Here is a 24,780-nt window from a genome sequence, read left to right on the forward strand (position 1 = left end):
TCTGTGATGTCTTCCCTATTTTGGAACTGATCCAAGCTATGGAATGTCAACACTGTTTTTCGTTCCTTTACCTTCTTAAGCGGTTTTGGCTTGTGTTACATGTATTGGGATGCTTAATAAGCTTCCTATGAACCTTTTTCATCAGGCTTATTAACAGTTCCATTATAATTTTAAGACGGTTTTTCCTTCTCATTATGGCTTTCACCATACGGAGAAGTGAAATTAATGCTTTTTCTGTTGAATACGACCATTTCCAGTTGGATCTAATGTCGTCTTCACTTTGTTGTGTCAGCCAGGATTCCTTGCTTAATATCAAGTCCTCTATATGGCTTCTAAAAAAACTTCAAGTTTCCAAGTTTTTCTTAAACTGGTAGTCATGAAGATGAGGATAAACTTCTATGGGCAATCGGGGCTTTGAAGTTCTATCCCAGCAGTGTTAATCGGAAGTCCATTCGAGGTTCTCAAAAGACACTCTTCATTTCCCTAAAAAAGGGGGGGCAGATGTGTCTGCGGCTTCTATTTCTCGGGGTTAGACCTCGACTAAGGAAAGTTACTCTTATCTCTATCTAAGGATTCATTCCTTTTTAGGATCTGACCGCATGAATGAAGAGCTCTGTCTGTTTTGTGGGCATATATTAATCACACCCCACTTTTTGACGTGCTCTAAGCTGTTTTCTGGAGGAATCCGACCACCTTTGTCATCTTTTTATCTTCGTTTTATGATGTGCCAACAATACAATTTGTATATGTTTGGGCTTGTTGTGGTTTCACTAACGGTAGTGTCTTCTTTACTACATAGACATATTTCTTTGTCTGAGAAGTCATAATTAATACCGTTTTAACGAAGATTACTTGATAACCCTTGTTTAGGGTTTTGCTGTCATTAGCTGATAACCCTGTTTATGGGTTCTACTGTGTTGGGAAAATATATACGAACCTTCCCACCGCAGCTGCAAAATCAGCATGAGATAGCAGGTCAGTATTTATGACATTAAAACAAATTTTTTAAATGAAATTCATTTTAATTATTAAATACTTACCTGCTATCGGTAAGTCCTACCTCCCACCCCGCTATTCGATTAATATTTTTGTATATATATATTGAAAGAATATTGAGGGTTGGTTACCGATTTTTTGCTAGGTTGCATTGCACTATGTTTAACCTGGCCTGTATTACGGTATTGAGGTGGCGGATTCCCAGTTAAAATTCCGGATGAGTTAATTCCCCTTGGAAAGGAGAAGCTTGAGATAGCAGGTAAGTATTTAATAATTAAAATGAATTTTATTTAAAAAATTTGTTTTAGACTGGGATGACATTACTTCATGTTAACAACATCATTTCAACCATATAATGTCATGACATCACTTAGTCAAAGAATACAAAGCCAATACAATACACTCAGAATTGTTAGTATAATACTATCAAGCTGTGTAAGATACAAATATTCATGATGTTGTAATAATCGGAAAGCAAAGTAAAGCACATGATAAAATAATGCTTGTATGTCTAACCACCTAAACACGTGTGTTGTTATTTTCAGATATCATGGTCAGATGACATGGTTTCGAAAATGAAGTCTGGAGAACTTGGGAAGGAGGTGGCAGAAGCCCAGACTCAGCTGCAGCTGCATGCTGAGCGGAAAGCTGAGATAGACGGGAGAAACCCGCACTTCTCCTCGGTCACTAACCATGGCAACCAGTTGATCAAGACCGATCACTATGCCAGCGAGGAGATCAAAGGCATGATACAGGAGCTGGCCCAGACCCGTACAGGGCTGGGGACGGCCTGGGACAAGAGGCAGCACCTGCTGGGCCAGTGCTATGACCTGTGTGTGTTCCAGGACAAGGCCGAGCTGGCAGATGCCTGGCTGGCCAGCAAGGAGGCCTTCCTCACCAATGAGGACCTTGGGGTGAGCTGCAGTCTGTACAGCTGTCATGCAGTAGTCTTGGCTTTGATACATTGGTCAACTTTACTTATGCACAAGAAGTCGTGTATGACATGCAACATTGTATAACGTGCTCCCAGTTTTTTAATGCTAAAATGGAAAACAAAATACTTAAAATCTAGAAAATTGGTTGACATTTTACTTTTGCGTGATCAATTAAAATGTGTCATTGGAAAGCTTTATTTTGTATTTAAAAAAGAAAGAATTTTTATGATGGTGAAAATGTTGCATATTAATATATTTTTTACAATTTTAGCTCGGCTGTTTTCTGAGACCCGAGGTATTGTCATAGCCAGCTCGCCGTGTCGTGTCCGTCGTCGTGTCCGCCGTTCGCATCATGCTAAAACCTTAACATTTTGTCAAGGTTTTGAACATTGGCTCTAAAATGAAAGTGCTTCAACCTACAACTTTGAAACTTCATATGTAGCTGCACCTTGATGAGTTCTACATGCCACACCCATTTTTGGTCAGTAGGTCAAAGGTCAAGGTCACTGTGGCCTCTTAAAAAAAAATAAAATCTAACAAGCTTTTTCATCTATTCAAAACTGCACCCGCAGCCAGGCGTGGCACCCGTTATGCGGTGCTGTTGTTAAGACAAGCTCTGGAGAATATTGGGGCACTGAAAAGTGACTGTTGTCCACACTGGGATGTTTTGGTTGATGTCTCAAACAGTCATGGAACAAATTGCTTAATGAAAGCTGCCAATTACTAAGTGCAAAAAGACCCTGTTAACACTTACCTTTACAACAAAACAATACCTAAATATTACCTACATTCACACAACAGCCTGGATAAAAGCTGTCAATGAAGGAGTGTAAGAGACGTGTACAAACACAATTATAGACATTTTTTCATATTTTATTGAAATATCTAAATGTTTGTCTAAACTGTTGCTACCTCATTCATACCTACTGTTACCCACTATAAGTTGTTTTGCAAAAGCCATTTCAGCCTGTAAGGCAATAGGGTGTACTATTATAGAATTAAAAAAAAGGTGGCTATTAAGATTATTTATGATTACACTATGAATTTGTGCAGCCAGGATAGCGCATCAATATATAACGTGCACCAACTTTTTATGTCCCCCACTATAGTAGTGGGGGACATATTGTTTTTGCCCTGTCTGTTGGTCTGTTGGTTGGTTGGTCTGTTGGTTTGCGCCAACTTTAACATTTTGCAATAACTTTTGCTATATTGAAGATAGCAACTTCATATTTGGCATGCATGTGTATCTCATGAAGCTGCACATTTTGAGTGGTAAAAGGTCAAGGTCATCCTTCAAGGTCAAAGGTCAAATATATATGTCAAAATCGCTAATTTTATTGTATACTTTTGCAATATTGAAGATAGCTACTTGATATTTGGCATGCATTTGAGTCTTATAGAGCTGCACATGTTGAGTGGTGAAAGGTCAAGGTCAAGGTCAGAGGTCAAATATATGTGGCCCAAATCGCTTATTTTATGAATACTTTTGCAATATTGAAGATAGCTACTTGATATTTGGCATGCATGTGTATCTCATGGAGCTGCACATTTTGAGTGGTGAAGGTCAAGGTCATCCTTCAAGGTCAGAGGTTAAATATATGTGGCCCAAATTGCTTATTTTATGAATACTTTTGCAATATTGAAGATATCAACTTGATATTTGGCATGCATGTGTATCTCATGGAGCTGCACATTTTGAGTGGTGAAAGGTCGAGGTCATCCTTCAAGGTCAAATATATGGGTCAAAATTGCTCATGTAATGTCACTTCTGCAATATTGAAGCTAGCAATTTTATATTTGACATGCATGTGTATCTTATGGAGCTGCACATTTTGAGTGGTGAAGGGTCAAGGTCATCCTTCAAGGTCAAACGTCATATATGGGGACATAGTGTTTCACAAACACATCTTGTGTTATGTGAAGACAGCATGCAAAATATTCTGTGTCAATGACGCGTGTGGGGGTAACAGAGCATATGTTTTTTTGTGAAAATTCTTAGTCCTGATAAAAAGCTATTGTATGCAGCTTGTAAAACGTCAGGTTGTCCGCATGGGAAGGCTGGGTTATATTGATTGCTGAATAAAAACTTAATAGCGCAGAATTTAAAATGAGATCTTTTCCCCAGTATATGGGGGGACATGGTGTTTCACAAACACATCTTGTTAATTTTAAATTTGGAGGTTAACAACTGCTCGTTATACACAGTTTTCTTGGAAAATAAAATAAAAAATCAAAACTTATATGAATGCTATAATATTTGTTAACCTTATACTTGATGCAATTTGAATGACTTGGGACAAGCTTTCATTTGTTTTACAGAGAGTTTTAAACATTTGTTTTGATGTTTATAGTTAGTATTCTGTAGTGAAAAAGGTGGATAAGAACAAACAAAATTCTCCTGGTACTGTTTCTGGAATTTAATTGTTTTCAATACTTAAAAGGAACTTAATTTAGCCACCTTCAACTTGTTTTCTTGGAAAAAGGCTTATTTTAATTGTTCTTTAACTTATATTCTATAACATATTATATATAATATGTTGTAATGTAATCGTTAAATAAAAATAATTTTTATCTAGCAAAAATGTGTACACTACTAGGACATTTAGGATTAATTTTTCCTGTTGCCCATGTCCAGACCCTATCTCTGTTTGTGATCAGGACTCCCTGTATAGTGACCCTATCTCTGTTTGTGATCAGGACTCCCTGTATAGTGACCCTATCTCTGTTTGTGATCAGGACTCCCTGTATAGTGACCCTATCTCTGTTTGTGATCAGGACTCCCTGTATAGTGACCCTATCTCTGTTTGTGATCAGGACTCCCTGTATAGTGACCCTATCTCTGTTTGTGATCAGGACTCCCTGTATAGTGACCCTATCTCTGTTTGTGATCAGGACTCCCTGTATAGTGACCCTATCTCTGTTTGTGATCAGGACTCCCTGTACAGTGTGGAGGCCCTGCTGAAGAACCAGGACCGGTTTGAGGGGCTCATGGAGCAGCAGGTGGAACCCGTGCAGGAGGTCACGACCCTGGGCTGCCAGCTGGAGACCCACCAGCACTACGCCGAGGGGGAGATCAAAGAGCGGCAGGCTGCAGTGGAGGACCGCTACGCCAGGCTGGTCAAGTCATCGAAAGCACGCAGGCAGAAACTGGGTGACTCAAATAAATACCAGCTCTTCCTAAGGAACATATATGAGGTAAGCAACTATTAAACCTTACCTCATGTTGTCACACTTTTCTTCTTTGCTATTCCTCCCTTACTATTCATCATATGTATCCAAAAAAAAACAACAGATTACACTTTTAAAACATATTGGTTTGTTTAAAAAAAAATCTTTTTATGTAACATCCTCATATAACAGACATTAATGGAAATGTATCATTGTCATTGAAATTTTATGAATTATTTTGATCATGTTCAATGCAAGTTGTTGCTCATATGAAGTACTAAAGCCATACCTGTACTTATGTGATCAGGTGTCCAGCTGGATCACAGAGAAGCTTCAGATAGCCCTTGATGAGACTTACCGAGACCCCACTAACCTGCAGGCCAAGATCCAGAAGCACCAGGCCTTTGAGGCCGAGGTGATGGCCAACAGGAACCGTGTAGACGCGGTCAATGACATGGGCCAGGAGCTGACAGAGGAGCACCACTACCAGTCTGACGATATCACCAGGCGCATGAAAGAGGTGCCCAGTCTACGCTGCTTTGTTTAGTTGTGTTACTTTTTCCATTGCCACATATTTATTGCAATAAATTATAATAGATTAGAGTTTTGTAAACTAAACATAATAGGAAATTAATTAGAAAGTATCATGTTTACTTCTAAATGAAACAGACTAGTATATGATCTAGCGCCGCCTGGTTGTTGTGTCAGGTGGAGACGAGCTGGGAGGCTCTGATAGCTGCCAGTGGGGAAAAGAGAGACAAGCTGAAGGACGCATATGAAGCCCTGCAGTTCAACCGCATACTGGACGACCTGTTGGTTTGGATTGATGACGTGGAACATCAGCTCGAGTCAGAGGACCACGGCAAGGACTTGTCCTCAGTCAAAAATCTCCTCAAGAAACATCAGGTGGGTAGAAAATATTGCATTTAAAATCTCTTTAATGTACTAAAATCTCCTCAAGAAACATCAGGTGGGTAGAAAATATTGCATTTAAAATCTCTTTAATGTACTAAAAATATATTAAGATAAAGTAATAATACTTCTTACCACTTTCATTCCAACATCGTGAGTGTATTTTTACATTTGCAGATATTTTTACCTCAGAATGAATTGTGGTAAATAAACTTTATATGAACAAGTGGAATGTTTGACTCTTCTATCCACTTTGCATTTGATGGTTAGTACTCCTTATTCCTCGTACAGCTCCTGGAGGTGGACATACACACACATGAGGAGAAGGTGAATGATGTGGAGGAGGCTGCACAAGCATTCAAGGAGGCCAAACATTTCATGAACAAGGAGCTGCAAGCCCGAGCCAAGGAAGTCGGAGACCGTTACGCTTCATTGCACGAGCCAGCCAGCATACGCAAGGATAACCTCAATGAGGCTCTCGCCATGTATCAGTTTTACAGAGACGTTGAAGACGAGTTGTCATGGATACATGATAAAAAACCCATTGCAGAGTCTACTGATCTTGGTAACTCATTAACTAGTGTTCAAAACTTAATGAAAAAGCATCAGGCCTTGGAAGCAGAAATAGTTGCTCATGAGCCTTTGATTGAGCGCGTGGCCCATGCAGCTAAGAAAATGGTCATTGGTAAACACTTTGCCTCTGATGACATAGAGAGGAGGTTGGATGAGCTCCATACAGAGCTGCAGCAGCTCAAGGAAGTTTCCTCTATGAGGAGGGCTAAACTGCAGGATGCACTCGAATCTCAGAAGGTAACACCGGCCATGTGATCAGCATGTTAAAATCAGTGTACACTTTTATAATAGCATTTTAAACTGTTTTAAGTTATTTAAGCAATCCAAAAATATGTTATTCAGGGTTTATGGTATGTTAACTAAAATTGAGTTATTCTTCTTTTCTGGCCTATAGAATTAGCAAGGTCAGGTATAAAGCAATAAAAAGGTACAGGGCTACTTAAACTAATAATTGTTCTGTACCAAAAAAACTTAAGTTGTCACAACTACAAAAGCAAAGAAATTAGTTTCTGAAAAAAAAATGTTTCCACTATTTTACAGTAAAAAAAAAGTAAATAAACCTAATGAAAATAAATTATTATTATTATTTTTTTAATGAAAATTATTATATTCCACTTCCTCCTATGTGCATAGAATATACGTTTACATGTGATTTTTGTGAAACAAAGAACTTAACATTCTAAAGTTAGAATATTTTAATCTAGGGCTTATACATGGGGAATTTGAAATCTGTTGTTATATGTTAGAACAAATAATTGAATATGATATAAAGATTAATAGCCATCTCTATTTTCCTCTCTTTTTTTAGCAATGCCTTAATGTTGTTTGAGAATTTTTGTTAAATCAAGCAATTTTACCAAATGTTCAATTCAACGTTGGAACTTTTTCTCCTTTTCTCAGTTATGTCTGTATATTTCCCCTAAAGTGGAAGGCTAGCCTCTTTCCCCAAAACAAGAAAAAGGCTTGAATATAATACACACAAATTACTTAACAGCATGTAGATTAATTTTACAGTTAATTTCATCATATTCACTATCGTCAATCAAATTCCGACTTCCAGCAACAGTTTTCAGTGTTTGAAAAAGAAGTTGCCTCTTATCCATTCTCTGTTCTTACTTTGACTAGTACTTGTAGTCAGTATACATATCTGTGTGTCATTTCTTACTTGGACAAGTACTTGTAGTCAGTATACATATCTGTGTGTCAGTTCTTACTTGGACAAGTACTTGTAGTCAGTATACATATCTGTGTGTCAGTTCTTACTTGGACTAGTACTTGTAGTCAGTATACATATCTGTGTGTCAGTTCAACCTTGGACAAGTACTTGTAGTTAGTATACATATCTGTGTGTCAGTTCTACCTTGGACTAGTACTTGTAGTCAGTATACATATCTGTGTGTTAGTTCTACCTTGGACAAGTACTTGTAGTCAGTATACATATCTGTGTGTCAGTTCTACCTTGGACTAGTACTTGTAGTCAGTATACATATCTGTGTGTCATTTCTTACTTGGACTAGTACTTGTAGTCAGTATACATATATGTTTGTCAGTTCTACCCTGGACAAGTACTTGTAGTCAGTATACATATCTGTGTGTCAGTTCTACCGTGGACTAGTACTTGTAGTCAGTATACATATCTGTGTGTCAGTTCTTACTTGGACTAGTACTTGTAGTCAGTATACATATCTGTGTGTCAGTTCTACCTTGGACTAGTACTTGTAGTCAGTATACATATCTGTGTGTCAGTTCTACCTTGGACTAGTACTTGTAGTCAGTATACATATCTGTGTGTCATTTCTACCTTGGACTAGTACTTGTAGTCAGTATATATATCTGTGTGTCAGTTCTACCTTGGACTAGTACTTGTAGTCAGTATACATATCTGTGTGTCAGTTCTACCTTGGACTAGTACTTGTAGTCAGTATACATATATGTGTGTCAGTTCTACCTTGGACTAGTACTTGTAGTCAGTATACATATCTGTGTGTCAGTTCTACCTTGGACTAGTACTTGTAGTCAGTATACATATCTGTGTGCCAGTTCTACCTTGGACTAGTACTTGTAGTCAGTATACATATATGTGTGTCATTTCTACCTTGGACTAGTACTTGTAGTCAGTATACATATCTGTGTGTTAGTTCTACCTTGGACAAGTACTTGTAGTCAGTATACATATCTGTGTGTCAGTTCTACCGTGGACTAGTACTTGTAGTCAGTATACATATCTGTGTGTCAGTTCTTACTTGGACTAGTACTTGTAGTCAGTATACATATCTGTGTGTCAGTTCTACCTTGGACAAGTACTTGTAGTCAGTATACATATCTGTGTGTCAGTTCTACCTTGGACTAGTACTTGTAGTCAGTATACATATCTGTGTGTCAGTTCTACCTTGGACTAGTACTTGTAGTCAGTATACATATCTGTGTGTCATTTCTACCTTGGACTAGTACTTGTAGTCAGTATACATATCTGTGTGTCAGTTCTACCTTGGACTAGTACTTGTAGTCAGTATACATATCTGTGTGTCAGTTCTACACTGAGGTGAATGAGGCAGAGGCGTGGATAAAGGAGAAGCTGCCGGCACTGACCAGTCCCGACCTGGGCAAAGATGAGGACTCTGTGGGGGTGCTGCAGAAGAAACTGGACGCACTGGAGAGGGACATTGAAAACTATGAGAACAACATCAAGGAGCTAGCAGCTCTCAGCAAGTCCCTCATTGACAAGGGAAACCTCAATGCTGTCAACATTAAGAAACAGCAGGTACATGCAAATATCTATATAATTTGTGGTTTCATTGACAAGGGAAACCTCAATGCTGTCAACATTCAGAAACAGCATGTACATGCAAATATCTATATAATTTGTGGTTTCATTGACAAGGGAATCCTCAATGCTGACAACATTTAGAAACAGCAGGTACATGCAAAATATCTATAGAATTTGTGGTTGCAAATTAAATGGTGCTTTCACCTTATTTGATATTGTGTTATTCATTTTGTACAAAGTTTAATGATTATTTGAATACATATGGAAACTCAATTAATGTTAACATTCGTAAGGTTGCATGGATCTGTGTAAAAATGGAGAGTTCTTGTGAATACTGTAAGGGGTGTTTACACAATCACGACCCTGCTTGACAAGAATATTTACTAAGAAAATCCAAAGAAGTATGTATATTAAGACCTTTCATTTTCTAATGAAGATCTTATACCATGTGCTGCAGTAATGATTCCTTTTGATAAACTCAAAATAATCATGCAGTTATCAAACATTATTAACATTAACTTTTTAATGATTTTTTATGTTTAATTTGTGCGTTGTATAGGAGACTTTGGAAGCCAAGTACAAAGAATTGAAGATTTTGACTGTAGAGCGTCACAAGAAGCTTGTGGAGACCAGTCGCATGTTTGAGTTCTATCGTGAGTGTGAGGAAGTGAGTGCCTGGATCGTGGACATGGTGGTGATAGCTGGCTCTGAGGAGTATGGGCAGGACCTGGAACATGTTGAGGTGAGTCACAGGATGGGCAGGACTTGGAACATGTTGAGGTTAGTCACAGTAGGGGCAGGTCCTGGAACACGTTAAGGTGAGTCACAGTACGGGCAGGACCTGGAACACATTGAGGTGAGTCACAGAACTGGCAGGTCCTGGAACACGTTGAGGTGAGTCACAGTACGGGCAGGACCCAGAACACACTGAGGTGAGTCAAAGTACGGGCAGGACCTGGAACACATTGAGGTGAGTCACAGTACAGGCAGGACATGGAACACGTTGAGGTGAGTCACAGTACAGGCAGGACATGGAACACGTTGAGGTGAGTCACAGTACGGGCAGGACATGAAACACGTTGAGGTGAGTCACAGTACGGGCAGGACCTGGAACACATTGAGGTGAGTCACAGTACGGGCAGGACATGGAACACGTTGAGGTGAGTCACAGTACGGGCAGGACATGGAACACGTTGATTTGAGTCACAGTATGGGCAGGACATGGAACACGTTGATGTGAGTCACAGTATGGGCAGGACATGGAACACGATGTGAGTCACAGTATGGGCAGGACATGGAACACGTTGATGTGAGTCACAGTATGAGCAGGACATGGAACACGTTCAGGTGAGTCACAGTACAGGCAGGATATGGAACACATTGAGATGAGTCACAGTATGGGCAGGACATGGAACACGTTCAGGTGAGTCACAGTACGGGCAGGACCTGGAACACGTTGAGATGAGTCACAGTACGGGCAGGACCTGGAACACACTGAGGTGAGTCACAGTACGGGCAGGACCTGGAACACACTGAGGTGAGTCACAGTTTGGGCAGGACCTGGAACACACTGAGGTGAGTCACACTACAGGCAGGACCTGGAACACACTGAGGTGAGTCACAGTACGGGCAGGACCTGGAACACACTGAGGTGAGTCACAGTATGGGCAGGACCTGGAACATGTTGAGGTGAGTTACAGTATGGGCAGGACCTGGAACATGTTGAGGTGAGTCACAGTACGGGCAGGACCTGGAACATGTTGAGGTGAGTCACAGTAAGGGCAGGACCTGGAACACGTTGAGTTGAGTCACAGTACGGCAGGACCTGGAACATGTTGAGGTGAGTCACAGTATGGGCAGGACATTTAACACGCTGAGGTGAGTCACAGTACGGGCAGGACATTAAACACGTTGAGGTCAGTCACACAGATACTGGGTACAGGAACAGGCATTATTCCCAATTTAGCATACCTATTGTAACATAAACCTTTGTGTTTTAACTGCTATGAGGGCTTGGCCGCTTTTGGTCAAACTTTGATGGCTGAATTACCATGATGTGTTGATGATTGTTAAGCAAGGTATGGCCTTTATTGTCTGCTGAAGGAAATGTAGTGGTTTGTCTTGTCCAAATATGTGCTATGGGGGCATCTGTTACACATTTCCCAGCTGGTTTCAAAGTCATTATTCTTTGTAAATAAATTACCAATAGCATACTTATATGTTAATTTTTTTGTTTTTTTACTTTACATTTGTTATGATCTCTTTGCTGTAGATATTGCAACAGAAGTTTGAAGACTTCTTCCATGAGTTGATGACCAATGAGGATCGTGTGACGCGGCTGTACAGGAGGGCTACTGACATGGTGGAGGGGGGTCACTATGAGGCAGAGAGGATCAGTGTGCGACACAGCCAGCTGCAGCAGGCGTGGAACGAGGTGCAGGACGTGGCCAAGTCCAGGAAGGAGGTAGGAGGCCACTTGGCCAAATTGGGAACCCATTAATAAACTCATAAGAATGATAAATTTCTCTATCAATAATTGTTTTTGATTTCTTATAAGTCATCTATGCAATTTGTTCAGTTGAATTCATGTTGAGAAACCTTGACTCGGTTGCAATTGGCTTTGCGCTTTTAATTAAAAACAATGTCTATATACATGTCTGACTTTTAATTTTGTCTTTATAAAAATGTACATGTCTTTGCAATTAGATGAGGCATATCTTTGTTGCAACTAGCTCTTATGCCTTCTCTTTTTTTGAAAATCTATATAGATCATTATTTTCATTATGCAAATCTGTCCAATGTGTACACTTGTAAAGGTTTACTTGTGTTATTAACTCTTGTCTATGCCTCTCATCTCTGTTCTCCTGTAGGCCCTGGAGGCTGCTAAGATCGTGCATATCTATGGTCGGGATGCAGATGACACTCTGGAGTGGATCCAGGAGAAGGAGGGGGTCGTCTCAAGTGAAGACTTCGGTCATGACCTTGAGAGTACTCAGGCACTTGTCAGCAAGCACGAGGTCCTAGAGGTAAATAAAGAAGCAGAAAATCGTGTAATTAAGTATATGTTACCAAAATTGTGTCATCCATTTTGACCATTATTTAGTTTCAGTCTGTTATGTAATTTAAATTTCATTTTGTTTATTTCAATCAGAAACCAACGCATCAATAAGATGAGGTTAATTTAATAAAATGTATATTGTTAATTTGACCATAAATAAAATGCTGGTAAATTCAATGAAGCTCATAATAACCAAATTATTTTGTGCACTACGCTCCTGCTTATTTTTACGCCCCCGGATCGAAAGATCGGGGGTATATTGTTTTTGGCCTGTCTGTCAGTCAGTCATTGTATGTGTGTGTCACAAACTTTAACCTTGGTTAAAGTTTTATAACTTTTGCAATATTGAAGATAGCAACTTCATATTTGGCATGCTTGTGTATCTCATGGAGCTGCACATTTTGAGTGGTGAAAAGTCAAGGTCAAGGTCATCCTTCAAGGTCAAAGGTCAAATATCATTGTATTTTTCGTTCCTAAAACTTTAACCTTTGTTAAAGTTTGGTCATAACTTTTTAACCAGGTTTTCCGAAGGAAAAAACTGGTTATTAGATTGGCGAATGCGGGCGGGCTGGCTGGCTGGCAGGCTGGCGGGCTGGCTGGCGGGCTGGCGGAATAAGCTTGTCCGGGCCATAACTATGTCGTTCATTGTCAGATTTTAAAATCATTTGGCACATTTGTTCACCATCATTGGATGGTGTGTCGCGCGAAATAATAACGTCGATATCTCCAAGGTCAAGGTCACACTTTGAGTTCAAAGGTCAAAAATGGCCATAAATGAGCTTGTCCGAGCCATAACTATGTCGTTCATCGTCAGATTTTAAAATCATTTGGCACATTTGTTCACCATCATTGGACGGTGTGTCGCGCGAAATAATTACGTCGATATCTCCAAGGTCAAGGTCACACTTTGAGTTCAAAGGTCAAAAATGGCCATAAATGAGCTTGTCCTGGCCATAACTATGTCATTCATTGTGAGATTTTAAAATCATTTGGCACATTTGTTCACCATCATGGGACGGTGTGTCCCACGAAAGAATCACGTCAATATCTCCAATGTCAAGGTCGCCACGACTAAAAATAGATTTAAAAAAAAAAAAAAACTTACAAAGGGGGTTAATTTTTTTTGGTCATTTCAAAAGTTCAGTTTGAGTTTTCTCCCTTTATCAGATTTTTTTTTCACAATGAAAACCTGGTTTTGTGACAATTTTGTCCCTTGTTGAATATTGAAGATAGCAACTTGATATTTGGCATGCATGTGTATCTCATGGAGCTGCACATTTTGAGTGGCTAAAGGTCAAGGTCATCGTTCAAGGTCAAAGGTCAAATTTATGGCTTTAAAGCGGCGCAATAGGGGGCATTGTGTTTCTGACAAACACATCTCTTGTTTTATCTGAATTTGATGCTTAACCAAAATAAGTGTCTGATTGTGTTGTTTGACCAAATCTGCACAGAATAGCGTGTTTCTCCTTACAGTATATATGTTTTTGTACATGAATAAGTTTTAAATGTACAAACAAAAATAATTTTGACTTTTTAATATACTTTAATTTTGTTGATGTTACGGTATTTGTATTCTAGTTTTTTAGTTAATCAATGTTTTTATTTGTTTAAACAAATTTAGGTCGTGCATAGCATTTTTTAGAAAAAAAGTTATATTAATTGGAATAATTATTAATCCTCCCTGAAACATAACCAATTTAATAAGAGTTCAAATATATAAAATATACCATAAAGGTTGTGTTAAAATAATGTTAACTTTTAATATTTTGTTAAAAGGAAGCCATTCATTTATCGACTGTACTGATTAGTTTGAATATAAACCTTTCTTATATGTCCATGCACACACATTGTATCTGTATGCTTAGCGTGACCTGGCAGCCATCAGTGAGCAGGTAGAGACAATCACCAAGGAGGCCGAGCAACTCATAGTGAGGTTCCAGGACGCGGCAGAACACATTGCAGCCAAACACGAGGAGATGGTCCAGGCATGGAATGTGCTTGTGGAGAAGGCGTCACTTAGGAAGGAAAAACTCAACCAGGCAGAGCAGCTACAGCTTTACTTCAACGACTATCGAGAACTGGCGTATGTATTCATATTGGACATTTTCTTGATTTCTTATTTAGATTTCAGGGCATTTTACACTTTTTGTGAAAATGGCCCATACATGTGATGTAGGGAATTTCAGAATAAATTGATTTAAACTGGGTAAAATATATATGTTTGATTAATGCAATCTTAAATAAAGATGCAAAAGAAAAGAAATTCCTGAACAAAAATGTTTGCTTAAAAGTTTAAACTGAACACATATATTTCAACATCTGCAAGTCAGAACCATCAGATGTACCATACTGTGTTCTCGCTGTGTAGGGCTTGGATTAGTGAAATGATGGCCGTAGTTTCGGGACTCGAGTACCCCCGTGACCTTCAGGGAGCGGAGGCCAGCATGGCCCGCTGGAAAGAGCACCGTGCTGAGGTGGACTCACGGAAAGATGCTGTCAACAGGTTCTTAGACACTGGCAAAGCCATGATTGAAGCCAAACACTTCCTCAGAGATGAGGTGAGACACAAGCAGTAGTTCAGAGATCATTTTGATATAATTGTATATGCTTCTTGTAAAGAACTGTTTAACATACAACCAATTGCTGGTTCTGTGCTTCTATTACTGATCTATCTAATCAGTAAGGTTATTGATGTTGTTATTTAAATAAAAAAGCTTTACTACACCGTTTAAGAGCATATTGCCGTAATTCCCTTTTTATGCTCCCCGAAATAAAATTTCGGCGGAGCATATAGTTGCCAGTTTGTCCTTCCTTCCTTACTTCCTTCCGTCACACTTTTGGTACCGTTTCTTATAGCGCCTTCAATACTTTACCGATCTCTTACATATTTGGCATGTAGGTACCTTGCATGGACCTCTACCTTTTGATGAGGTTTGAGGTCACTGGGTTCAAGGTCATGGTCACCGAGGCTAATAATAGATTTTCCGTCACGCTTTTGTTACAGTTTCTCATAGCGCCTTCAATATTTGATCGATCTCTTATATATTTGGGATGTAGGTACCTTGCATGGACCTCTACCTTTTTGATGAGGTTTGAGGTCACTGGGGTCAAGGTCGATGAGGCTTATAATAGATTTTCTCAAGGTCACACTTTTTTCCACACAATTAAACCATATATCGACAAAGCATCATTGGGGAGCATCCATCAGTTTTACTGATATCCTTGTTTACTTGTGTTTTTAGGCATCTTAACACCGTACGATCATGATGAGCTTTGGTTATCATTTGTTCTCCCTTGTATTTTGTTCGCCAGAAACCTTCGCCTTGTGTAAACACAAGGGACCACTTTAATTTTCTTATGTTCATGCAACTTGGTTAGAGCTTTTTTTGCAGTAAGATCCCAGCAGAGATTGAAAATGTGTCATGTGGGATCAAAACCTAGGTCAAATTAAATAAAAGCTTATGAACACAATATAGGCCACAAATACTACACAATCTTCATGAAATATTGTCAGAACATTTTTCCAATTAATAATTGGGCGCAGTTTGAAATAAAATTGGGTCAAACAATAGGTCACTTGTTCATATTCAACTGAAAGCTTTTGAACTAAATCTTCATGAAACTCTTGAGGCCTAATTTTTTGTACCAAATATTTCTTTGGCCCTTTAGATATTTTACTTCTTGGAGTGTCATTATTTCCTATGCCAATCCTATGTACACCTGTAATGCATTTACTTAAAATATGTAAACCAAATGCTCCTAATTTCTACTTGTTACTTGTAGATTCACAGTAAAGTTGCAGACCTGAATTCTTCCTGGCAGCTGCTATTGGCAACACTAAAGCAGACACAAGTACTCAGTGAGCAGAACTTGGAGGCCCAGGTAGGTGTCCAGTCTGCCCTTGGAAGTATGGAAAATAGAGCTCCTAGACATCATTTGGGATTATGGAAAACAAGTCCCATAGTCAGCCCTTGGGAGTATGTGTAATAGAGCTCTTAGTCAGCAATAAAATTGGGAGTATAGTTAATAGAGCTCATAGTCAGTCATTGGGAGTATGTGTAATAGAGCTCATAAGTCAGTCATTGAGAGTATGGAAAATAGAGGTTATTTGCAGTTTGGGAAATATAGCTCATAGGCAACCCTTTGGAGTATGGGAAATAAAGTTAATAGTCAGCCATTTGGAGTATGGGATGAAGAGCTCATAGGCAGCCCTTGGGCAAATGGGAAAATTAGATCATAGTCTGTGGGAATATGGGAAATAGAGCTCACAGACAGCCATTTTGCGTACGGGAAAAAAAGCTCATGGACAGCCATTTGGCGTACGGGAAAAAAGCTCATAGACAGCCATTCAGAGTATGGAAAATACATCTCCTAGTAAGCCCTTGTAAGTATGGAAAATATAGCTCATAGTCAGCCCTTGTAAGTATCGAAAACATAGCTCATAATCAGCCTTGGAAGTTTGAGGAATATAGCTTATATGCAGCCTTTAAGAGTATGGGAGCATATAGTAAGCCCTTTTGAATTTGGGTAATAGAGTTCATGGTAAGCCCTTGGAGTATGGGAAATAGAGCTTATAGGAAGCCATTGGGAATATGTGAAATAGAGCACAAAATAAGCCCTTGTGAGTATGGATAATAAGGCTCATAGTTAGCCCTTGGGAGTATGGGTAATATAGCACATAGTCTGCCATCGGGAGTATATAAAAAGAGCTTAAGGTCAGCAATTTGGAGTATGGTAAGTATGGCTCATGGTCAGCTCTAAGGAGTATGGGTAATAGGTAATACGCCCTTAGTAGTTTGTATAATGAGGAACGAAGTCAGCTCTTTGAAGTTTGCGAAATAAAGCTCATAGTCATATTGTGAATACATGTATAAGAAATAAGGCTTAAAGTCATCCATTTGAGAGAATGGACAATAGAGCTCATAGTGAGCTTTGGGAATATGGACAATGTAGCTCATAGTTAGCCCTTGAGAGTATGGAAAATACAGCTATTTGACCAATAGAGCCTGTAGGCATCCGTTGAGAGTATGTAAAATAGAGCTCATAGTCAGACCTTGGAAGTATGGGCAAAAGAGCTAAAAATCAGTCATTGAGAGTATTTGTAATAATCAAATCTAAGTGTAATTTAAACTCCTGTATTTCAGTTAACACAAAATTGTACCTTTGTATGTGGTTGCAATCTACAATTTCTTCCCATCACCTACATTGTATTTGTTCAGCAACTCAAGCATGAGATGGAGCAGTTGGAGGGCTGGATGTCAGTGCGTGACGGCCAGGTGAGCGACCGTAACTATGGAGACAACATCACCCTGGTGGAGGAGCTGCTACGCAGGCAGCAGGACTTCGAAAAAACTGTGGAGGCACAGACTGACAAGTTCCATGCCATTAAGAGAGCTACACAGGTAATGTGCCAGTCTTCACGCTTACATAGAAGATTTATCTTTCTAATAAAGTTGTGCGTTTACCAGGTCAAATAGTTTAATAACCTTGTTTCCACTCCAGAGGCCACATTTATAACTGAGTCTGGATGAAACTGATTCAGAATGTTATTCTGTACAATATCTTAAGTTGCCTTAAAATCTTAGTCATGTTTGTTCATAACCTAGGTCACCAGTTCAAATCTTAGTAAAGCCTAATAAATACTTATACTAAATACTAATATACATATGGGACTCGATATTGATGACACTTGATTATAATGTTTATCTTGGCAATATGAAGGCCAAAATCAAATCAAGGTCACTTGTGTCTAGAAACTAGGTCACCAGGTAAAATATTACCTTACCATCTGAGGGGCAACATTTATGACTCAAGCTTGATGACATTTGGTCAAAATGACTATCTTGACAATATATAGGCTAACTGAATCATCTGGTGAAATCTTAAGAACTTGATTGAAATCTGGAGGCCTGATTTATTTCTGTGTCCTCATGAAACTTGTTCAGAATGTTTATCTTGACAATTTGAAGGCCATGTTTTAATCGGGGTCAAGTATGGTCAAAAACTAGATCACCAGGTCAAGTCTTCAATTATTGTTGTCCATTTGAGCACTAAATTGTCTCTGTCATAAATATTACAGTATCTCTGTGGTCATTGTTACAGTCTCTGTGTGGTTTATATCAAAGTCTGTGTGTAGTCTAGTTTACATTCTGTGTGGTCTACTTTATAGCCAGAGAAGCATGTAATGATCTAGAGCCAGCTGTACATATGGGGTCTATGTACAAGGTCTTTGTATGAGATCTATATATGAGGTCTATGTGTGAGGTCTTTATATGAGATATATATATGAGGTCTGTATTTGAGATCAATATATGAGGTCTGTATATGAGATCTATATTTGAGGTCTATGTGTGAGGTCTGTATATGAGATCTATATTTGAGGTATATATGTGAGGTCTGTATATGAGATCTATATTTGAGGTCTATGTGTGAGGTCTGTATATGAGATCTATATTTGAGGTATATGTGTTAGGTCTGTATATGAGATCTATATTTGAGCTCCATGTGTGAGGTCTGTATATGAGATCTATGTGTGAGGTCTGTATATGAGATCTATATTTGAGGTCTATGTGTTAGGTCTGTATATGAGATCTATATTTGAGGTCTATAAATGAGGTCTTTATATGTGGTTTATATATGAGGTCTATGTCTTAAGGTCTATATGAGGTCTATGTTACAGCTGGAGAAGTCAGTGATGAGCCAGAAGCAGCTGCAGCAGGAGGCAGACCTGGCCAGGAAGGAGAAGGACCGCCTGGAGGAAATGAGGAGGAGGGAACAGGGCCGCATCATGGAGGTAACCATGGCAACCAGCCTCCCCACACCCCATACCTCACACACTGATCTAACAACCTGTAGGAATTACATACAAGTAGAACCCTAGTGATTTCATGTGACATAATCATTTAGCATTTGTCATTTTCTTGATTAGAATTGTATGTTTTGTTAACTTCACATGTCTGTGTGTTAAATTCACACTTTTTTCTGATTTTAGCTTGAGTCAAGTTTGCTAATTCAGATATTAATTTTGTTTGAATACAACCTAGTTCAAAAATCAAATGAATTACATTTGGATTGGATACAGATTTATTTATTAAAAGCATGAGACACAATTTAAATACTATATTAACAGGGCAACAGATAAGGGTAGTTTTTATCTTGTTTTTAAATTTTGATTTTGACAGAAAACGAATTGAAGTAAAAAATCAATTATACAAAAAACGATTATGAAAATGAAAAAACGAATTTCAATTGATTCTTAGTCGTATAGTTGTACCGTTTTTCTCCATACTGCGATCAATTTGAATTAGTATATTGTGACCTTAAGTGGGGCTGTAATAATTGTAGTAAGTTTTCCGGATGCAGCCCAATGTTTTTTTATAAAAATGTAACTCGGTCGTAAAAAGTTCTGGAAAATGTCAGCTGCTAAACGCGGATTGCGAGGAAACTTTCATTAATGGCGTACGCGCCCCATATTTTCAATTTGTTATGCGACCGGTACTGTCAGGAAAAGATGTTGTGAAGAGTATATTCTCATTTTTAAAAGAGCACGTGTTGACAGCTTCTGAAAAGTTTTGGCACAAAACAACGCAGCGATATCATGTCTTAAAAAACAAATAACATCATGGCAAAATGATTTTAATGTCATAAATACTGACCTGCTATCTCATGCTTCTCCTTTCCAAAGGGAATTAACTCATCCAGAATTTTAACTGGGAATCCGCCACCTCATGCATTGCAACACCGTAACACAGGCCAGGTTAAACATAGTGCAACGCAACCTAGCCAAAAATCGGTAACCAACCCTCAATATTCTTTCCGGATCGACCAGGTGTATACGTGTCTTTTACGGCTCTTAATTGAAAATTGTTTTTTTATTTATTTCACTTGGTTGATTGGGGTTTTGAATAGATCAATTGTGTTATTTATCTTTTTATTTCTCATTCGGATTAATTTGTGTGGATTTAATGGATTTTGTTTCATCTGTAAATAGTAAGCCATGCTTGTTTTTATCGAACAATGGTTTATTTCTACCATGCTGGGTGTTTCCAGGCGCGAACGACCACGTGCAAAACGTGCTCTTCTAATACATTGCTAGAACGTGCAAAGCATGTTCTTCTGTGTTACGAGATCGTGCAAAGCGTGTTCTTCTATTGAAAGATTGTTTATCATTTGCCATTGTGTGCAATAATGATTTAAACGTTCCATATGACACAATCTAATTGATCGTCATTTAATTTTTCATCTGTTTTGAATTAAACTTTTGTTTAATTTATGATCTACGGCAGTATTATTATAATTTTCATTATGGTCAAATAATGATTTTATGTGCCGTATGATAATCTGGTCTGTGACCAGTTTATGGTTGAAGTTTATGGTTGAATATGTTTTGCTCTTGTTTTTCATATATTCGACTACATGAATGTCGCAGAAACAAGAGTGGATAAATACCCGGTGACTTCGCAGACCATGGATGACAAGTTGCAGCATCAGTCGCCGGGTATCGGGCACGATGGCGACCGTACTATGCTAAGTCTCTTAGACAGTCAGTCAACATCAGACCATATGGCTACGCCAGTCAGCCGGTCTTTGCCCGATGGCATTGGTCAAGGACATCGACCAATGCCGGACCATTTGGCATCCGCCATACGGTCATTATCCGGTGACAACACTGGTCATGATATGATTGATCATATCATTGATCACCAGTCTGGTTATGTAACCAGTCCGGTCACCGGTCATGTCACCGGTCCGGTCATTGATCACCGGTCACTGGTCCGGTCATTGATCACCGGTCCGGTCATTGATGACCGGTCCGGTCAACAGTCATCAGTTAGGCCTGTCACCGATAACACCAGTCACCGGTCAAGAAGAAGAACTCGGTCTTCATCATTGGATTATTCTTCTTCCTCCTATTTTTCGTCGAATGCATTGTCTTCATCAAGGAGTAGACATCGAACACGCTCTTCTTCGTCGAGCAGTTCTCATTGTCGCGGCTCTCGTAAGCGATCACGTCGTCACTCACGGAGACGGTATTCTAGAAGATCTCGGTCTCATCGCAGCCGATCCACATCTCGACAGCGCAGCCGATCCAGATCTCTACATCGCAGGAAAAGAGGACGTCGTCAATCTACACGTTGACATCATCTAACTTCATTGAGCACAACAGGATAGTTATCGAACATACCTCTCCTTCATTGAGCAGTTCTCGGAGTTGATACGCTCGTAAGCGATCACGTCAACGCTCACGGAGACAATATTGTAGGAGACAATATTTCCAGCGTAGCCGAACAATATTTCGGCATCGCAGTTATATGGGATGTCGCCACTTCTCACGTAGGCGTTAATGAACCTACCGGTCATATCGACGTTCTCGATTTTATTCCTTTAGGAATATCATGTCTCCATTCCACGTGTGATGGTTTTTCTTATGGCATCCACACATGTTGCAGACACCGAGCCGTATTTGTATACGAACTCTAGTTCGTTTAACTTTCAGGCTTCTGGATTAGGTGTTCATTTCTCCACTTCGACTACAAGGACACTTTATGCCTATTAATACTGATAATCTACCGTTGTTTTCCGGTTAACATTATCAGATGACTTCGTGGATGGTCATTCTTCTGCACCAGATATTTCCATTCTGACGCAGTTATATTATACTGATCCGGTCCGATCACTGGACATCGGTCACCATTCATCGGTCATATCACCGATCACTGGTCACCAGTCAGAATAAGTAGTCGTTCATCATCAGAGGACTATTCTTCCTCCTCTTCTTTGTCATCAAATGAATCTTCGTCGTCTGATTTAGTGATGTCTCATCGCCATCGGATTGGTTTTTCGGCACGATCTTCTTTTTCCAAGCAGTGCTTGACATTGATATCAGACCATATGGATTCCACCATTTTTCGGTCTTTAACTGGTTACGTCACCGGTCATATTATGATTGGTCCGTTCACCTGGCTACAGTTACCGGTCATTGACCGGTCCGGTTTGGTCACCAGTTACCAATCACCGGTATTCCACTGTGTTTTCATCGGTTAATTTTATAGTATCACGGGTATCGTCTACATTACCTAGTTGTATACCCCTGGCTATGATTGTATTGAATACTATATTTTATGGATTCAACAATCTACATGACATTTTGTGTTTTTCAATACTGATGTTCTACTGGCAACGATTGGTTACAAAATCATCTCCGCTGTTTTGGTCTATGGTTGATTTTCCAGACCTGCTATCCATTCTGGTGCTGGTTATGACCTACTAATACTAGAAGATTATGAAATACCTATATCTGTTATTTCTACTTCTATCTCAACCGGCTACATGCAGACTACTGGTCTTGCAGATAGATCGGCTGAAGCGGGCTCGGAGTCTAGCATTTAGGTCGACATTACTATTTGACCTCTATTAATTTATGTTCGAGACCCAAAGGATGAATTGTTTTAATCGCCTTTACCTGTAGGCTACAGACTTTGCAGTCAGTGTCGGTATTTACCGGTCCGGTCACCGGTCTTTCTGCTGAGACGTCTTTTCTTACGTCCGTTTCAGCTTTATTTTTCAGTTAATTGTATTAATCTCGGGATAATTCAATGACACAGATTTCCATCTTTTTGTCATTATTTACCACTATTCAGTGGTGTTTAGATTATCTTGGCAAGAATATAGTTTATTCTACCACAACCTTCCTTACATCTTATACAGATGTGAGCAGAGAAGGTTAGGGACGATCACATAGAACAACTTATCTTGATTTTCTCAATTATGTGGTATACTTATGAATATCACCTGCACACCTACATCTCAAAAGCGAAAATTATTTTTAGCTGTTTTTCATTTACAACACATTTTCACGATTCCTTTGTGATGGTTTCAACTATCACACATCGGTCGTGGTTTACTTACAGACACGGAGGTGATCATATTATCACTCCTTGTATCTGGAAATCAGGAACTTATTCGTTCTTTGCAAGAACAACATATTTTCTCTATCGTCTTACTCATACCAGGTCGTCTCAACGCCCTGTTGGACGTTTTGTCTTGCAGTTCTTTCTGTCGAATTATGTTTCCGTTGGGTTCAAATAAAGGATTGCGCATGCCCGGCAGTGATTTTGCAATGGCGTACAAAAATTGATGCATAGTATATCGAATAACGTTGTTTATCATCTAACGCTAGTAGTGAGCGTTATGCGATCATAGATCGCAGTATATACCGGTATGCTGAACAACGTCAATAATGCAGTTCACAGAAATCGATCCAGCAGGGTGTGCGATTGTTATACATTCGTCCACTTGACATAAACTGGAATATCTTGCCTTCTTGGTGAGTTTTTGGAATAACTGAGTTTGTGCCATAATTTCATGCAATATACTTAATGAACCATGGGATTATGGTTCTACGACCTTTTAAGTCTCCTGTACAATTATTTTCAGGAAACTTCTTCACAGGTCAAATATCATATCTCAGAGAGACATATTTTTACTGAACCAAACATGTGCCACTACATGTCTGGCCATTATTTAGTTATCTCTACAGAAGAATGTTTTTCTGTTAGAGTTTCAATCCTTGTTACTTAATTGTGCAAGGATAATTCCATCAGAACTGTATAAATGTTCTATGGAAATTCTTTTTTGACTGGGTATTCGAGAGCATAGTTATTACCTTAATCACTCTGCTAGATACATAGAGGTTTTTCTCATCTTTTTCTTGATGATAAGAAATTTGTTCTTTTCTTCATCAAAGGATAGAGATTATGCTTTCGTATACCTTGTTTTGTGTAAGTCATCACAACTCTGTGCTGTCTTACCAATTTTGGAACTGATCCAAGCTATGGAACATCATCACTATGTTTTTCGTTCCTTTACCTTCTTAAGCGGTTTTTGCTTGTGTTACATGTATTGGGATGCTTAATGAGCTTCCTATGAACCTTTTTCATCAGGCGTATTAACAGTTCCAATATAATTTTAAGACGGTTTTCCTTCTTATTACCGTAAAAATGCAGTCATGGAGGAGAAGTGAAATTCATGCTTTTTCTGTTGAATACGACCAATTCCAGTTGGATCTAGTTTTTCTTAAACTGGTAGTCATGAAGATGCGGATAAACTTCTATGGGCAATCGGGGCTTTGAAGTTCTATCCCAGCAGTGTTAATCGAAGTCCATTCGAGGTTCTCAAAAGACACTCTTCATTTCCCTAAAAAGGGGGGGGGGGGATGTGTCTGCGGCTTCTATTTCTCGGGGTTAGACCTCGACTAAGGAAAGTTACTCTTATCTCTATCTAAGGATTCATTCCTTTTTAGGATCTGACCGCATGAATTAAGAGCTCTGTTTGTTTTGTGGGCATATATTAATCAGACCCCACTTTTTGAC

General features: G+C 39.1%; 1 protein-coding gene across 9 annotated transcripts in view; it reads left to right on the forward strand.

Moving 5' to 3' along the window:
- LOC127870809 (spectrin beta chain-like) overlaps window positions 1-24,780 on the forward strand; it is a 238,232-nt gene that overhangs the window by 168,726 nt on the left and 44,726 nt on the right. For all 9 annotated transcript variants that reach the window (XM_052413328.1, XM_052413321.1, XM_052413325.1 and 6 more), the window contains 14 exons: window positions 1,542-1,910; window positions 4,863-5,126; window positions 5,407-5,619; window positions 5,808-6,005; window positions 6,303-6,821; window positions 9,115-9,345; window positions 9,911-10,093; window positions 11,624-11,815; window positions 12,222-12,377; window positions 14,275-14,492; window positions 14,778-14,967; window positions 16,193-16,291; window positions 17,629-17,811; window positions 19,089-19,202. In XM_052413328.1, the coding sequence (XP_052269288.1) occupies window positions 1,542-1,910; window positions 4,863-5,126; window positions 5,407-5,619; window positions 5,808-6,005; window positions 6,303-6,821; window positions 9,115-9,345; window positions 9,911-10,093; window positions 11,624-11,815; window positions 12,222-12,377; window positions 14,275-14,492; window positions 14,778-14,967; window positions 16,193-16,291; window positions 17,629-17,811; window positions 19,089-19,202 (3,129 nt within the window). The remainder of the gene's footprint in view (window positions 1-1,541; window positions 1,911-4,862; window positions 5,127-5,406; window positions 5,620-5,807; window positions 6,006-6,302; window positions 6,822-9,114; window positions 9,346-9,910; window positions 10,094-11,623; window positions 11,816-12,221; window positions 12,378-14,274; window positions 14,493-14,777; window positions 14,968-16,192; window positions 16,292-17,628; window positions 17,812-19,088; window positions 19,203-24,780) is intronic.

This window comes from Dreissena polymorpha, chromosome 3 (assembly GCF_020536995.1).
Source record: "Dreissena polymorpha isolate Duluth1 chromosome 3, UMN_Dpol_1.0, whole genome shotgun sequence".
Lineage (NCBI taxonomy): Eukaryota > Metazoa > Mollusca > Bivalvia > Myida > Dreissenidae > Dreissena > Dreissena polymorpha.